The sequence below is a fragment of the Myotis daubentonii genome, chromosome 1, assembly GCF_963259705.1.
Source record: "Myotis daubentonii chromosome 1, mMyoDau2.1, whole genome shotgun sequence".
In the NCBI taxonomy this organism is placed as follows: Eukaryota; Metazoa; Chordata; class Mammalia; order Chiroptera; family Vespertilionidae; genus Myotis; species Myotis daubentonii.
In genome coordinates this window covers 67,406,556-67,424,801 of record NC_081840.1, presented here as the reverse complement: position 1 = coordinate 67,424,801, position 18,246 = coordinate 67,406,556, and the positions used below count along the sequence as shown (strand labels likewise).

The 18,246-nt window shown below is 41.5% G+C and overlaps 1 protein-coding gene across 2 annotated transcripts in view; it reads left to right on the top strand.

Annotated features, from left to right (window-relative positions):
- Positions 1-598: 598 nt before the first annotated feature.
- BUB1B (BUB1 mitotic checkpoint serine/threonine kinase B) overlaps positions 599-18,246 on the top strand; it is a 74,734-nt gene continuing 57,086 nt past the window's right edge. For both annotated transcript variants that reach the window (XM_059704981.1, XM_059704972.1), the window contains exons 1-4: positions 599-843; positions 3,902-4,048; positions 12,813-12,872; positions 13,279-13,423. In XM_059704981.1, the coding sequence (XP_059560964.1) occupies positions 812-843; positions 3,902-4,048; positions 12,813-12,872; positions 13,279-13,423 (384 nt within the window). In that variant the 5' untranslated portion in view covers positions 599-811. The remainder of the gene's footprint in view (positions 844-3,901; positions 4,049-12,812; positions 12,873-13,278; positions 13,424-18,246) is intronic.

Sequence of the window (18,246 nt, the reverse complement as noted above, 5' to 3'; positions counted from 1 at the left end):
CTTATTTTCCTGTAACATATATTTAGCATCTTAGAAAATGATGTGGGAAATGGTGCATTCAAACATTAACTGTTACTAACATCTTATTATGATTGAGTTCATATGTTTTCAACGTGATAGCTAGGTTAGAGAGACTAGGACACAGGACAGGTGCAACTCTGATATGATGATTACAGAACTAGAATTCAGCTCTTCTGAATTCAAGAGTTAGAAACAACTGGGTCAAAGTAGCCTAAGCACTCTGGACACATGTGAGACCTGGGGCAGACATCAGGGGGTGATCATATAGCCTGGCCAGTCACCCCAGAAAAAAGTCAAGCCAAGTGCAAGCAGTCAAAAATTTCTTCCTACACTCAAAACATCAAAGAAGTTTTGGTACTTAAAGTGTCTTTGACTTGGCCCAGAAACTAGCCTTACGCGCAGAAAGCACCTGCAGAGAATTTATACCCCTTAAACCTGGGGCACCTGGCAGCCACCGAGCCTGGAAACTACAACTCCCATTATGCACCGCGGCTGCGTGGGTTAAACCTGGGATAAACTACAAACCCCAGAATGCCTTGAGCAAGAGGCGCGAATAAGAGCGGAGGGGCGTAGTTACGTCGTCCGTGAGGGACCGTTAAATTTGAAAGTTGGCGGCTAGTCTGGAGGTGGCTGGTTCGTTACGGAGTTAGGTGCGTGCTTTTCCTAGGTTGCGGAGCACCCTCTGGTCGCTTTGATACCTCCAAGGACAGGCTGCAGAAGGAAGCCCCGACGGTCTGCGGCCCTGAGGAAAGGCCCACAGCGGGACAAGGACCTGGGCCGGGGATGCAGGATGGCGGCGAAGAAGGAAGAGGGTGCTTTGAGGTAGGTGCGAGAGCTGAGGGCTGGTCCTGCGAGGCCCCGAGATACCTAACAGGAGACCGAGGCCCCGCTCGGAACAGGCAAGGAGAAGGGCGCACGGTCAGCAGAAGAGCAGGCCGGCCGCAGCCTCCCTCCTGGTGGAGTCTGACGCCGGGGCGGAGGTGCAGACTCAGGATAAGCCCTGACCTCCGCGTGGCCGGCGCTGCGACCCGCTCCCCGCCGCTTCAGCAGGAAGGAGGCTGTGGGACCCAGTGTTACAGAGAACGTGGGATTGGAGCGGGGGTGGGATGGGGGGTGGGGTGGCTGCGTTTGTATCTCAGCTCAGCCATTTGCTGGCTGTTTGACCTTGGACACGTCTTAATATGGGAAATATTGATATTAATCTTACCCTGCCGGGTTCTGGGAGAATTCCAAAGTATTCGTAAAGTGACAGACTCCAAATAAGTGCTCAGCAAATGGCAGGTGCTGTAATGATGGCGGTAGCATAGTTAGAAACCCGAGCCCTTCTCCGCGTGCTTGCCGCTTTCCCACCTGTAGAGTATGTATGACCTCTTCTGGGTTGGAGTTCTCTGCGTTTTCACTCTGGGGTACACCATGCCTAGAGCAGTGGTTCTCCACCTTGGCTGCCCATTAGAATCACCTGGGAATCTTGTTAAAATCCTGATTTCTGGGCCTCATCCTCCGGAAATTCTGTTTCTTTGTTACTAATGATGAGGCCCAGAAATCAGGATTTTAACAAGATTCCCAGGTGATTCTAATGTGCAGCCAAGGTGGAGAACCACTGACCTAGATAGATGTCACGTCACGAGCTCTTTAGTTCATGCAACAAATACTTATCGACAACCTACTAAGTGCCAGGCGCAGCAAACAAAAGACACAAAAACCCCTACCCTCGTGAAACTTGAGTTCTGGGGTGAGGTGTGGGTAGGGACAACAGACAGTAAGTGAGATAAATAAAGTAAAAGGTAGATGGTGGTCACTACTTAAAAAAATAAAAAAGGTGGGGCAGAGGGCTTGGTGCAATTTTAGACGGTTTTGAACAGGAGGCCTCGCTGAGAAGGTGTCATTGGGGTCAAGACTTGAGAGATGCTCGCCAGCTAGTCATGCATTTATGTGGGGGAGGTGCAGAGGCTGGAGGGTGAGGGTTGGAGGCGGAGCTACACCTGCACGGAGCTGAAGCCCAATGAGCCAGGAGAGTCCAAGGGAATGAAGGAAAAAAGGTGAGATGCAGGCATTGTAAGGACTTGGCTTTTACTCTGATTGTAGTTGAAAGTCAGCGGAAGAAACATGGTCTGACATGGATTTAAATTGGATCCCTTTGGCTGCAGTGTTTAAAAGACTACAGGTAGAAAAGGATGGAAGCAAGGAAATGAGTTAAGAAGTTTTTGAAATAATCCAGGCAGGAGAAGTGGCAGCTTGAGCCAAGCTGGAAGCAGTAAAGATGGTGAGAATAGGTTGATGTCTAGATATATTTTGAAGGTACAGCCAACAGGACTTGTGGAGTGACTGGGGAGGTATGAGAAGAGTGTCAAGGTTTGGTACCAAGACTTTTGAGCAACTGGAAAAATGAAATTGAGATGGGGAAGACTGTGGGAGGAGTAGGAGGAGGAGGCAAGGGAGGAGTCCCAACTCAGTTTAGGGCATTTAACTGAGATCATTTAATTGCTAGTTTAAGAGCAAGAGAAGAAATTCAGATGAACTCAAGTATTTATTTATTGCTTACTAGTGTCAGATCCTGTATTAGACCATGGGGGATACAAAAATAAATGGCATGGCTGGTACAGGATTCACACAATATTAAAAAGATGTGAGTAGTTACAACCTAAATTAACTTATTTTCTTCTTCTCCCCCTCTCCCTTCTCCTCTTCTCATTAACCCTCACCCCAGAATATTTTTCCATTGATTTTTTAGAGAGTGGAAGGGAGGGGGAGAGACAGAGAGAGAGGGAAAAAACCCCACATTAATGTGAGAGAGACACATTGATTGGTTGCCTCCCGCTTGGTCCCAAAACCGAGGTATGTGCACTTGACTGGAATCGAACTCATGACTCTTTAGTCCATGGGCCAATGCTCAGTCCACTGAGCCAAACCAGCTAGGGCTTAACTTCTTTTCTTTCTTTTTTAAAAATATATTTTTATTGATTTCAGAGCGGAAGGGAGAGGGAGAGAGAGAAACATCAATGATAAGAGAATCATTGATTGGCTTCCTCCTGCACACCCCTACTGGGGATCCAGCCTGCAACCCAGGAATGTGCCCTTGACCGGAATCCAACCGGGGACCCTTCAGTCCGAAGTCTGACTTAACTTATTTTCTTGAAGAGAGATTTGCTCTCTCATCTAGACTGAGGTCACAGATATCTTTCATTCAATTTTGAAGATTAGTGCCTAATCTGTCTCTGTTTCAAATCCAGAAATAATGCCTGTCATCCAGATGTAGGCTTTTATCTGACCATGACAGAGCTCTGAAGTTCAGAGTCCATACCGAATATGGTGGTTGCCTCCAAAAAAACGTGTGGAGATTCCCTCCCCCCTCCCCCTACCCATGGGCTTGATAGAATGGGGCGGGGGTTGGGGGTGGGGAGGGCAGTTGTGACCAGTAGAATGTATTTTTGTCTGCTTCTGCTCTGGGCTGGCTATATATGTAAACTTTAGTTTTAAGTCATCAGCTGAAGCATGGGTATCATTCTGATGAAAGCTTTGCTAATTTTAAATTAAACTAGATGATGCGTTCCATGGTAGGCATAGAATTATTTTTTGTCCACTTTGCCAAATTTATAATAATTGTTTCCCTTCTTTCCTTCCTGCCTTAAACTTTATTCTTATAATACTGTCCACAATACCCTGCTACATTCTCCCTTCCATTGGGCAAATACTATAGTCATACACTTGGAAATCAGGTCACAGACTCAGAAGCTTAGAAGTGTAATAACACTACTAATGTGCATGCCCACAATATTCAACCCAAAAATCATGAATAATCATTTATCTGAGAACATTTACAATAATCTCGTGATATGTTTCAATACTGATATGAAACTTATTTTTGTTTTCCCCTTCACAGTGAAGCCATGTCTCTGGAGGGAGATGAATGGGAGCTGAGTAAAGAAAATGTACAACCCTTGAGACAGGGGCGGAGCATATCCACACTTCAGGGTGTATTGGCACAACAAGAGTCTGCCCGAAACACTACTCTACAGCAGCAGAAACGGTGCGTAGAACATTTGGGGCTCAACCTGTCATTGTTCATCCCCAACTGTGGTAGGAAATGGCATAAGGAGTACTCTTTAAAAATTGGTAGTATGAGATTCTGTTCCTCACATGTTTTCTCATCATGACAGCTATCTGAAGATCTCAAGTATGATTAAAAACAAGAGCTATAGGATTTCATTTCATTATGAAGCAGGCAAACTCTTGTATCAGTAGAAATGCATCTTATACAAGGGGCAATGAGAAACAAAGTAAAGCAAGTATCATATTACTATATTTTCCAAAAGTATTCTGTCATTCTGAATCCCAAACAGAATTAGCTCTTTTATTTGATAGTAATCAATTAGAGAAATTTCTTCCTTAAATTCTGAGTACTGAATGAGATTGAATCCGCTATCTTTTATGTGTATTCAATTATTAACTTTTTAGGAAAGTATTTTTGACAATGTACCAAAAAGGAATAGTGACCTCCAAAGAAAATGTAAACCTGAGAGAAACTGAATTTATACTAGAAAGTGTCTCAATAATGATTTAACAAACTCTGGATAAACAAAAACTGAAAAAAACAAAACAAAAACCTACATTATTCAAACGGACCTATGGAACTTGCTTTCCTTTGTCTAATAATGTTTTGATAAATATGCTTTTTTTCAAAAAAGTACAGTATCCGTTTCTATCCTGGGTCTCTGACAAAAAAATTCTTCCATCCTATCTAATAAAAGAGAAAAATGGTAATTGGTGTACGACGATACCCTTTTCATTGGCTAATCAGGGCTATATGCAAATTCACTGCCAACTAAGATTGGCAGTTAACTGCCAACATAGGCGCAATGCTGGGAGGCGAAAGGGGAAGGAGGGAAGAAGCTGCCTGCCGCTGACTGCAATCGGAAACCCAGGCGGCAGCCAAGAGCCAGAGAACCGAGCTGCCTTTGCTCGGAGAAGCCAGGCCTCCTTTGCCGGCTTCTGTGATAAGAGAACCTGGCCGCCTTTGCCGGCCCTGGGCCAGTAATGGGAGAAGCTGGGTGGGGCAGGGAAGAGGGGGATGTCTGCCTGCCTTCTCAGGTCACTGATCACCAGTGATGGGAGAACACCCAGAGGCAGGGCCAGAGGCCAGGCTGCATAGCTGCCTGGGGACACCATCTGGACCCCAGGGGCGACGCAGCCAGGCCCCAGAAGGAGACCCAGGGCCCAGGGCTGAGTTGCAGCTGTGGTACGCAATCCAGTGCCTGGGCTGAGGAGACCCAGAAGGAGACCCAGGGGCCTCGCAAGAGGAGAGTCTCCATGGTCAGATGGCGTGGTGTCGGGACAGGAATAAAGACCCGAGGTGACTCAGATGCCTGGCCACAGGGTTAGACCAGCCAGCAGGGCCTTTCAGTTGGGACTGGGGTGGGGGTGGGGCGAGGGAGGCAAGCCGGAAATAGAGAACTACAACTCCCAGGAGGCTTAGTGGCCAGGGCCTGGGTGCCTGGCTGTGAAATCGGATGGGCTGTAGTTTCGCAAGCCACTTTAAACTAGAGGCTTGCAAGGTTGGAAGTTCTGCGTCGGGAGCCAGGGAGAAATGGAGCTGGGGCAGAGAGAGGGGTCCATGGCAGCTGTGGGCTTTGAGGAGTTCTCAGCACCTCCCGGCTGGGAGCTGGCGCTGCCTCCGCTGTTCGGTGGTCACATCCTGGAGAGCGAGCTTGAGACCGAAGTGGAGTTCGTGTCTGGGGGTCTGGGCAGCTCCAGCCTCCAGGAGCGAGACGAAGAGGAGGAGGCAGCCTGAGGCCAGCAAGGGCGGCGCCAACAGGAACTCAATCGCAGGAAGTACCAGGCGCTGGATCGGCGCTGCAGGGAGATTGAGCAGGCGAAGGAGCGGGTCCTGAACAGGCTCCATCAGATGATATAGAGGATAACATGGAGACTCCAGCAGGAGCGGAGGTTCCTCATGAAGGTGCTGGACTCCTACGGTGACAACTACCGGGCCAGCCAGTTCACCATCTTACTGGAGGACGAGGGCAGCCAGGGCAGAGACGCCCCCAACCCAGGCAACGCTGAGAACGAGCCTCCAGAGAAAGAGGGGCTGTCCCCGCCCAGGAGGACGCCAGCGCCCACAGAAGCCAGCAGCCCGGCCCCTGGCGAGGGGCCCAGCAGTTGGAAGAGGCGGCGAGTGCCATAGGAAGGGCACCGGGCAGGAGTCCCCCTGACTCCGGAGCTGGCCCCCGTGCAGATAAAGGTGGAGGAAGACTTTGGCTTCTAAGCCCTCGAGACTCTGGACTTAAGTTGGGTTTCTCGGGGGCCAGACAAGCTGCTGCCCTACCCCACCCTAGCCAGCTCCCCCTTTGACTGACCCCCCAATAAATGGACCCGATGCAAAAAAAAAAAAAAAAAAGCTTATAGAGGCATGTTTATAGGATCAAATAGTATAAATATAGATGTAACAGGACAATAAAAAGAGAACCTGGCTATGATGATAACCTGAATGCTGCCTCTGTGTCATTCCTTCTTTGGGAACCCCTGGACCTGCTGGGGCTGGACCCCAACATTTCTCTTCTTATAAGGACTTCAGTGAGATGGGCTAAGGGTCCCACTGGAACTGCCACAATTTAATGTAATCCCCTCTTTAAAGATCTTATCTCCATATACAGGTACATTCTGAGGTTCTGGGGATTAGGATTTTAACATACATTTTGTTGATTACCCAAATCAGCCCTTAACAACCAGCATGTTTCAGAAAGTAGATTCCTACAGGGTTATTTACCAAACATTCAGAAGTATTTTTAAAAGAGCTAAGCCCCTCGCCCACCGTGTGGGCCCCTCCCAGCGAAGAGCGAAGGCCTGGGTTCCGGGCACCGGAGGAAAACTGGTGCCAGCAGCCAGGGGAAGGGGCCCCCAAGGGGCCCCAGATTGCGAGAGGGCACAGGGTGGGCTGAGGGACCCACCCGAGTGCACAAATTTTTGTGCACCGGGCCTCTAGTCCTATATAATAAAAGCTAAGTGTCCAGTCATCTGGTCGTTCATTCAACCAATCAAAGCGTAATATGCTAATGATATGCTAAGGCCGCTCAACTGCTCGCTATGACGTGCACTGACCACCAGGGGGCAGACGCTCCAACTGGTAGGTTAGCTTGCTGCTGGGGTCTGGCCAATTGGGACTGAGTGAGACGGGCCAGACACGCCCTACAGCCCTCCCCCTGTCCCTCCCCGCCTGGCCAACCTCCCACATCCCTCCCCGGCCCTGATTTTGCACCCCAGTTTTGCACCGGTGGGGTCCCTCTGCCTGCCTGTGCCCTCTTGCAGTCCGGGACCCCTTGGGGGGATGTTGGAGAGCTGGTTTTGGCCCAATCCTGCAGGCCAAGCCGAGGGACCCCACTGGTGCACAAATTTGTGCACCGGGCCTTTAGTCATAGATAAATTATAATTTGGGGTTATGTAATGAGTATTCTTGTTCATCTCATTGGATCTTTAAAAGCGTTGGGTTTTATGATTTTGCTTCAGAGCTGGTAGTATTCTGTTCTTCCTGGCTTCTGTGACATTTTACTAGTTTTTTTCACTTCTCCAACTACACCTTTTTCTTGTTGACTTCCTACTGCATTTTACCTAAGTTCTTCCATGTTCAGGTTTTCCAGGATTATTTAACTACTGTATGCATCTTTTACTTGCTTTCCAAATATCTTTTTATCTACCTGTAATATATAATTAGATAAATGTTTCACCAGTTATTAAATAGTGAATCTCATTTCTAATATAACCAGTGATTAGATTGCTGTCAACATAGGTTACTTTTGCTTATTCTAGAATTTTATATAAGTGGAATCATATGGTTCTTTTACTCAGCATGGTTTTTTCCATATTGCATGTATAAGTAGATAGCTCCTTTTTATTACTGAGTAGTATTCCATTTGTTTATCTATTCATCAATTGGTGGGCATTTAGATTCTTTCTGATTTTGTTTGTTTTATGAGTAAAGCTACTATGAACATTCTTATACAAGGCTTTTTGTGGGCATAGATTTTCACTTCTCTTGGAAAGGAATTTCTGGATCATAGAATAAATATATGTTTAACTTCTTAAGAAACTTCCAGTTTTCTAAAAAGGTTGTGATATTTTACACTTCTACCACCAATGTACGAAAGTCTATTTGCTCCAAATCCACTCCAGTATTTGATGGTGTCAGTCATTTTTGTTTTAGCCATTCTGGTGGATGTGTAATAGTATCTCATTATGGTTTGACTTCCCATTTACTATCATGGTGACTAATGGTAGTGAGCACTTTTTTGTGGTTGTTAATCCTAACCTGAGGATATTTTTCCATTGATTTTTAGAGAGAGTGGAAGGAAGGGTTAGAGTCAGAGAGAAACATTGATGTGAGAGAGACACACATCAATTGGTTGCCTCCTGCACATGCCCCAACCAGGGCTGGGGATTGAGACTGGAACCAAGGTATGTGCCTGGAATAGAAACCTGGACCCCTCAGTCAAAGGGCCAACACGCTATCCACTAAGCCAAACTGGCTAGGGCTTATTGGCCTTTTCTATAACGTCTTGTGTGTTGTATTAGTTAGATGTTTTGCTCAGTTTTAAAATTAGATTCCAGGAGTTCTTTATATAGACTGTATACAAGGCCTTTAGCAAATATGTGTTGCGAATATTTTCTCCCAGTTCATGGCTGTCTATTTTCTTGGTGGTATTTTTTGATAAGCAATAAGTTTTTAATTTTCATGGAAAGTAATTCATTAGTGTTTTTCTTTTTGATTAGTGTTTTTTGTGTCATCTCTAGGAGAGTGTTGCTACTCCAAAGTTGCAATGTTATTCTATGTTTTCTTCCAGTAGCTTTATTGTTTTAGCTTTTATGTTTAGGTCTATGATTCATCTTAAATATATCCTTGTGTATAGTGTAAGATTGGAGTAAAAGTTCTCCCTCCCTTCCCTCTCTTGCCTCCCCCATTATGGATATCTAATTGGTCTGCCTCCATTTGTTGAAGAGTTTTATTTTTTTTTTTACTTTCCCTGTTGAATTGCTTAGGGGTCCTTGGCAAAAATCATTTGCTTGTGTATGTGTGTATTATTTCTGGACTCTGTTCTGTTCCATTGTCCTAATTGTCTATTCTTTGACCAATCATTCATTGTCTTGATTAGCTCTGTATGTGGTTAAGTTTTAAAGTCAGGTAGAGTGTGTTCTTCAAGTTTTATTGTTTTTTCAAAATAATTTTAGCTATTTTTGGTCCTTTGTCTTTCCAAACAAATTTTTAAAATCATCTTTTTAATTTCTATAAAAGAAAGACCTGGGATTTTGATTGGATTGCACTGAACCTATAGATTAATTTGGAGGATGGCTGATTTTTACTAGTAGTGTCTTAGTTTTTATTTTTCACCATTTCTGCAGATAATCCCCTCATCTCGTACTTAAATTGCCATTTTAGCTTTATAATTGTAGCTGCTTTCCTAATGGTCTTAGTCTTAAAATGTTACTTGGTTAATCTTTTTGAAATCTTGTCATATTCAAGATACTCTCCAATTAAAGAACCAACAGTGGCTCATGCCCTTCTTACCTCTCCAGATAGCTCCATTTGTTTCCAATATTGATTTTATGTTATAGCTCAATTTCCTCTGGTTAAACTTTCCCACCTTCACAACTTAATATAACACATTGCGTACCGCATAGAAATCTCTAAGACATACGCCAGGGACCGCACGTTTTTGGGCAAACTGCACGTTATTTAAATCATCATAATGCACTTTAGGTGTTGTTTTTCAATAATTATAACATTTTTATTTACAAAAACAATTAAACAATTAAAGTTCCTAGTACTTTTTTTTTTTTTTTAAATATATTTTATTGATTTTCCACAGAGAGGAAGGGAGAGAGATAGAGAGTTAGAAACATCAATGAGAGAGAAACATCAATCAGCTGCCTCCTGCACATCTCCCACTGGGGATATGCCCGCAACCCAGGTACATGCCCTTGACTGGAATCGAACCCGGGACTCTTCAGTTCGCAGGCCGACTCTCTATCCACTGAGCCAAACTGGTTTCGGCCCTAGTACTTTTTTAACATATGGTACTGCGTAAAACATTTTCCTCTATAAAGAGGGACCAAACAAAATTTACATAAGTATCTAGATTCGCTCCTTTTTCCATGGGCGTGAAAAACGAGAACACTCGTGAGCGGTCCTTAACAGATGGCGCGCGAAACACGAGAAAACTCCTGAGCGGTACAAAATGTGTTAATATTGATTTCTCTCCTGGAAAACTCCCTTTTTCTTTCAAATGTTATGGGTTCTTCACCTTCTGAGCCTGCTGCTTTGATTTCTTAAAGCCTTAATGATCCATTCTTGGCAATTGTAATATACTGTACTGTTTTGTATTTTTTGTTAATTTTTCATTTTAAACCTTGTCTTATCCTATATAATAAAAGAGAAACATGTAAATTGACCATCCCTCTGCTGCGCTCACCAGCCAATCAGGAGTGAGTATGCAAATTAACCCGACAAAGATGGTGGGTTAATTTACATAAACAGGCGCAGAGTGGGAGAGCCGGTGGAGAGTGGAGCAGTTTGGGGAAATTGGCTCCCCAAGCTGCCAGAGGGAGAGCTGGCGGCTTGGAGGACTTGGCAGGCAGAGTGGGAGGCCATGGGACAGAGACAGAGCAGGAAGGGAAAACCAAGAGTGCGGGGAGCACCAGGAATGCTGGGAATCGTTCTGGTGGCAAACAGATCTCCTAGACCAGTGGTTCTCAACCTTGGCTGCACATTAGAATCACCTGGGAATCTTTTTAAAATCCTGATTTCTGGGCCTCATCCTCCAGAAATTCTGTTTCTTTGTTACTAATGTTGTGGCCCCACCCCATAACAAAGAAACAGAATTTCCAGAGGATGAGGCCCAGAAATCAGGATTTTAAAAAGATTCCCAGGTGATTCTAATGTGCAGCCAAGGTTGAGAACCACTGTCCTAGACACTAGAGCAGTGATGGCGAACCTATGACACATGCATGTCAGAGGTGACACATGAACTCTTTTTGGTTGATTTTTCTTTGTTAAACGGCATTTAAATATATAAAATAAATAACAAAAATATAAATGTTTGTTTTACTATGGTTGCAAATATCAAAAAATTTCTATATGTGACATGGCACCAGAGTTAAGTTAGGGTTTTTCAAAATGGTGAATGCTGAGCTCAAAAGGTTCGCCATCACTGCACTAGAGCAAAGTGAGCCTGGAGCAAGTTACTGTTGCAGTGGGGGATGGAGGGAAAGCAAAGGTGAGAGACATAAGTAAAAATCAGAGTGTCTAGGAAAAGTTAAAGGGAAGATATCCTAAAACTTCCAGGAAATCTCCACCAATAAAGCAAAGCAAAAAAAAAAAAAAAAAAAAAGCCTCTATTCTTCTGTGAGCAACAAACCAAACTGAGTTGGGGTCTCAGACAATTCGCTCATATGATTGCAAAGACAGACAGAAACTCCTGGATTGGAGAGGGCTCCCCCTGAGGGCTCCCAGATTGGAGAGAGTGCAGGTTGGGCTGAGGGACCCCCACACCTCCCAGTGCACGAATGTCATGCACTGGGCCTCTAGTTAGAGTATAAATGTCTTTGTGTCAGGGACTATTTTATTATTATTTATATCAAACATAACCTCATACAGTTTTTGTTGATTTATCTAAATTGTGGTTTATTACCCAATTTTCCTTCTATTCTAACTGGTCAGTCTTAACTCTTATAGCCCTTGGCCTTTCCCAGATCTTTACAAAGTCATTTTTTTTACTTTCTTTAAGGCACTTCCCAAATTACATGATATTACTCTTCTTTTTTTTTTTTTTTTTTTTTTATTGCTTAAAGTATTACAAAGGGTATTATATTACTCTTCTTTGACTAATGTTGCCCATGGAATTTTCTTTAACTCTTAAGATTTGTGCATGTGTGTGTGTCTGTGTGTGTGTGTGTGTATCTATTTAGTTTGTTCCATACTATTATCCTACATAATAAAAGCCTAATATGCTAAGTGTTCGGTTGTCCAGTCATCCGTTCAATCAAAGTGTAATATGCTAATGATATGCTAAGACCGCTCAACTGCTTGCTATGATGCACACTGACCACCAGGGGGCAGACACTCCGACTGGTAGGTTAGCTTGCTGCTGGGGTCTGGCTTATCGGGACCTACTGAGACGGGCCAGGCACGCCCTGGAGCCCTCCCGCATCCTTCCCCAGCCCCGATTGTGCACTGGTGGGGTTCCTAGGCCTGGCCTGCTCCCTCTAGCAATCTGGGCTGAGGGACTCCCCCCCCCCCCCCCAAAAAAAAGAGTGCACGAATTTCGTGCACCATGCCTCTAGTATACATATAAAATAATAGCTTTCATTTATTGAGTTATGGCTAAACATTTTACATTTAAGACTAATCAACCTAATAAGATAGGTACTAGTAGTATTATTATCCCATTTTGCAGATGAGGAAACTGAAAACAGAATTTAAATAGCTTGTCCAATGTCACTCAGTTAGTGATTACTAGAACTGCATTTGAACCTAGGGAGTCTTGTTCCAGGATGTTAAATTGCTGTGTAATACTGCTTTTTTATATGTTTCTTGGAATTTGTTTCTCTAATTTCTACATGTGTTGTTATGTTACCAGGCAGAATCCTAATTATCTCTATTCTTATTCTTGCTGTTTAACAAACCCTCAAACTCCAGTGTAGTTATCTAGATTCACATTAAACACTTAATAAAAATGGAGGTGATACTTACTTATTTGGCTACTTTAACTATTGCTTATGTTAACATTGTTTTGTTTAAATTTTAGGGAATTTGAATCTGAAATTCGATTTTACACTGGAAATGACCCTCTGGATGTTTGGGATAGGTGAGTATTTTTTATTCCACCTTAACAGATGAATCCTTATGGCCATGCTTCTCAAATTGGGGTTTATAGAACAGTGTGCCAGAATAAAAAGTGGTGTCTTGTGGACAAAGAAACAGAATAATTATAGTGTCTCTTCCTGAGGTATTCAAGACTAAAGAAATTTCAAGTTTGTAGCGTGAACTACACCCTTTTATCCCCATCCCCATTATTTCCAATTGGCACTTATTAGAGATACTTGGAAAAGTCTAAGGGATACAAGCTTAGGACATGCCATTGAGGACCTCTAAATAAGCATACTTCCAATACATTAGATATTTCTGCTTTAAAAAATCCAGAATGGGTCTTGAAGCAAAAACAGAAGTTTAATGTACTTTTAAAATGTTCTTTTCCTTTTCTTCTTGTTCAGGTATATTAACTGGACGGAGCAGAACTATCCCCAGGGTGGGAAGGAGAGTAATATGTCAACATTATTGGAAAGAGCTGTAGAAGCATTACAAGGAGAAAAAAGATATTATAATGATCCTCGGTTTCTCAGTCTCTGGCTTAAATTGGTAAGTTTCAAATACCATCTTTTAAAATATTAAACCAAAAGATTTTCTCTAGAAATACCCGGTACACCAAAAATGGCAGAACCTGAGCCTTTTAGTAGATACTAAACATTTAATAAATATTCAATATTTGGTAAATTGGTTTTACTTTAAAGATAGGTTTTAATGTAATGTTTTATACCTCTTTATGAGTGATCACAAGGCTGGTATACCTTCCCATGGGAGTGTGTTACTTGTTTGTTTGTTTGTTTTAAATATAATTGGGTCATGCAACTGTATTGGAGGATAATGTGTAGGATCTAATACATGACATTGGTAAAATTGGAAAAAGCTTTTGTAGATGATTCTGGTATCCCTTTCTCGCTTTTTGAGAGTCATCATCATAAAAAATGATGTTTAATTCTTCATTTCTCTTTGGGCTTCTTTTACCTAGTTTATTGCTATATCCAAAAATGTCTGCCTAACTGTATTGTACTGTCTTTTTTTTTTTTTTTAAATATATATTTTATTGATTTTTTACAGAGAGGAAGGGAGAGAGATAGAGACTCAGAAACATCGATGAGAGAAAAACATCGATCAGCCGCCTCCTGCACATCCCCCACCGGGGATGTGCCCGCAACCCAGGTACATGCCCTTGACCGGAATCGAACCTGGGACCTTTCAGTCCGCAGGCCGACGCTCTATCCACTGAGCCAAACCGGTTTCGGCTATATTGTACTGTCTTACTTGACATGTAATTCTTTTATTTCTAGAACACTTTTGAGGGTTTTTTACGAAAATATCTTCATAACTAATAATGACCAGGGTTTCTTACACATTAATTTCATTGCTTTTATCCTAAGAGATAAGAAAAAAGTAAATGATATTCAAAATACAGTGTTAGATAATGGATAATTAGATACAAAAAAGTAAATTTAAAAAATTATTTAAAAAATAGGTAATTTGCCGTAACCAGTTTGACTCAGTGGATAGAGCGATGGCCTGCAGACTGAGGGGTCCCAGGTTTGATTCCGGTCAAGGGCATGTACCTTGGTTGTGGGCACATCCCCAGTAGGAGGTGTGCAGGAGGCAGCTGATTGATGTTTCTCTCTCATTGATGTTTCTAACTCTCTATCTCCCTTCCTCTCTGTAAAAAATCAATAAAATATATCAAAAAAATAAATAAATAAAAAATAGGTAATTAGATCATTCTAAATATGAAATATTTACAGTGACTATTGTAATATGACAAAATATTGATATTTGAAATTGATAAAATTTTTGGCTAAAATATCTCTTGGGAGGGCCCAACTTTTATTTTTTTTCAAATTTTATGTTTCAATTACACTTTACATTCAATATTATTTTGTATTGGTTTCAAGTTTATTTCTTGGCGCTCTATTCTGTTTCGTTAATTTATATGTCTGTTTTTATGACTGTACCATGCTGTTTTGATTACTAAAACCTTACTGTATAGTTTGATATCAGATAATGTGATACGTCCAATTTTGTTCTTTCTCAAGATTGCTGTGGCTATTCAGGGTCTTGTGTGATTCCATATCAATTTTTGGATTATCTGTTCTAGTTATGTGAAACATGCTGCTGGTATTTTGATAGGAATTGAATCTATAGATTTTCTCGGATAGTATGGACACTTTAATGATGTTAATTCTTCCTATTCATGAGCACAGTATATGCTTCCATTTATTTGAAACTTCTTCAGTTTCTTTCTTTAGCATCTTATAATTTTCCAAGTATAGTTCTTTTACCTCCTTGCTTAAATTTATTTCTAGGTATTTTATTTGCTTTGAGACAATTGTAAATGGGATTGTTTTCTTAGTTTCCTTTTCTGATAGTTCATTATTGACTTAAAAATAATCGATTTCTGAATATTTATTTTGTGTCCTACTACTTTGCTGAATTCATTAAACAGTTCTAGTAGTTTTTGATGAAATTTTTAGGGTTCTCTCTATATGGTATTATGCCATCTGCAAGTGATGAGTTTTACTTCTTTCTTTCCAATTTGGATGCCTTTTATTTTTTCTTGTCTGATTGCCGTGGCTAAGTGTTGAGTGTTTCCTTCCCACGTCCCGCGTGGTTCAGGGTTCAGGACCTGGAAGTGGAGCCACACACAAATGAAAGAGAAAAGACAAGAGATAATTGGAAATATTGGGGGGCCAGGCAGGAAAGTCCAACTCAAGGGGAAGTTCCTCTACCTGTGCTCAGGCCTCACCAAGCTTTTATTGATCTGGGATACCCCCACAGCATAGCCCTTAGGCAGGCGACCCCCCAGTAACAGGCAGACTAGCCCATCAGCAAGGATTTACATAATAATAAATGGGGGAGTAGTTTCAGCTACCACTGTTGGACAAACAGAGGAATCGCCTAGCTCGGACCTTTGCTAGGGCTTCAAAGGCACCCATCCTTGGGGTGGGGGTGGGGGGGGGTTCTCTATCTACGCTTATCAGATAGTGAAGGCAATAAACAGTTTCCCACAGCTAAGACTTCCAGTATTATGTTGAATAAGAGTTGTGAAAGTGGACATTCCTCAACTTGTTCCTCATCTTAAGGGAAACGCTTTTAGTTTTTCCCCATTGTGTTAGCTGTGGGTTTGGTATGTTTAGGTATGTTTCCTCCTTTCCACTTTGCTGAGTTTTCATCATAAATGGGTGCTGGATTTTGTCAAGTACTTTTTCTGCATCTATTGATATGATCATATGAATTTTATCCTTTATTTTTTTTATGTGGTGTATCATGTTAATTGATTTGTGGATTTTGTAGCATTCTTGCATCCCAGGAATAGATCCCCCTTGATCATTGTTAATGATCATTTTAATGTATTGCTGAATTTGGTCTCCTAATATTTTGTTGAGGATTTTTGCATCTATGTTCATCAGGGATATGGCCTATACTTTTCTTCCTTTGTAGTGTCTTTATCTGGTTTTGGAATTAAGATAATGCTGTCCTCGTAAAAAGCTTGGGAGTCTTTCCTCCTCTTGAATTTTTGGAATAGTTTGAGGATAATTGTTCTTCTTTGAATCTTCGGTAAAATTCATCTGTGAAGCCATCTGGTCCAGGACTTTTTTATGTTGTGAGGTTTTTTTTTATTACTGCTTCTATTTCATTCGTTGTTATCGGTCTGTTCAGGTGTTCTGTTTTTTCTTGGTTTTGTTTTGGAAGATTGTATGTTTCTAGGATTTTATCTATTTCTTCCAGATTATCTAATTTGTTAGCATACAGTTGTTCATAGTATTTTCTTACACTCCTTTGTATTTCTGTGGTGTCAGTTGTTACCTTCTCTTTCATTTCTGATTTTATTTATTTTGGTCCTCTGTTTTCCTTGATGAATCTGGTTAAAGGTTTATCAGTCTTGTTCAGCTTTTCAGAGAACTTAAATCTGGTTTTATTGATCTATTGTGTTATCTTTTTAGACTGTTTTGTTTATTTCTTCTCTGATCTTTATTATTCCTTCCTTCTACTCACTTTGGGCTTTGTTTGTTCTTTCTCTAGTTCCTTTCGGTATAAGATTATATTGTTCATTTGAGGTTTTTCTTATTTCTTGAGGTATGCCTATAATGCTATAAATTTCCCTCTTAGGACTGATTTTACTATGTCCCATAGATTTGCGGTTGTTGTGTTTTTATTTTTATTTGTCTCTAAGTATATTTTGATTTTTTTCCTGGATCTCATGGTTAACCCATGCATTGCTTAGTAACATGTTATTTAGCCTCTGTGTATTTGTTTGTGTTTAGTTTTTTTCTTGTAGTTTATTTCTAGTTTCATACCCTTGTGGACAGAGAAGATGCTTGATATGATTTCAGTCTTTTTAAATTTTTGAGACATGTTTTGTGTCCTACAATGTGGTCCATCCTGGAAAATGTTCCATGTGCACTTGAAAAGAATGTATATTCTGCTGTTTTGGGGTGAAATGCTCTGGAAATATCATCTGGTCTAGTGTGTCATTTAAGGTTACTGTTTCCTTACTGATTTTCTGTTTGGACGATTTATCTTTAGATGTCAGTTGGGTATTAAAATCCCCTACTATGGCTTTATTACAGAGATTACTCCCTTTATGCCCCTCAAGTATACTTTACATATTTTAGTGCTCCTATGTTGGGTGCATGAATGTTTAAAAGAGTTATATCCTCTTGTTGGCTTGATCCCTTTATCATTATGTAATGTCCTTTGTCTCTTATAGCCTTTGCTTAAAAGTCTATTTTGTTTGGTATAAATATTGCTACTCCAGCTGTTGTTGTTTTTTTTCTTTTTTTCATTTCCATTTGCATTAAATATGTTTTTTCCATCCCTTTACTTGCAGTGTGTGTGTGTGTGTGTGTGTGTGTCTGTCTGTGTCTTTCCATCTGAAGTGAGTCTCTGATAAACATATGTAAGGGTCTTGTTTTGTTATCCATTCAGCCACAGTGTGTTTTATGTTTGTTTGTTTTTTTAAAATATATTTTATTGATTTTTTACAGAGAGGAAGGGAGAAAGAGAGTTAGAAACATCGATGAGAGAGAAACATCGATCAGCTGCCTCCTGCACATCTCCTACTGGGGATATGCCCGCAACCCAGGTACATGCCCTTGACCGGAATTGAACCTGGGACCTTTCAGTCCGCAGGCCGACGCTCTATCCACTGAGCCAAACCGGTTTTGGCCCACAGTGTGTTTTATGATTGCACATTTAAACCATTTGCATTTAAAGTAATTGTTGATATGTATTAATTGCCATTTTGTTATTTTCTTTTTATCTTTTTTTTTTTTTCCTTTTTCTTAAAGCAATCCCTTCAACATTTATTGTAGTGTTGATTTGGTAGTTATGAACTCCTTTAGCTTTTTCTTATTTGG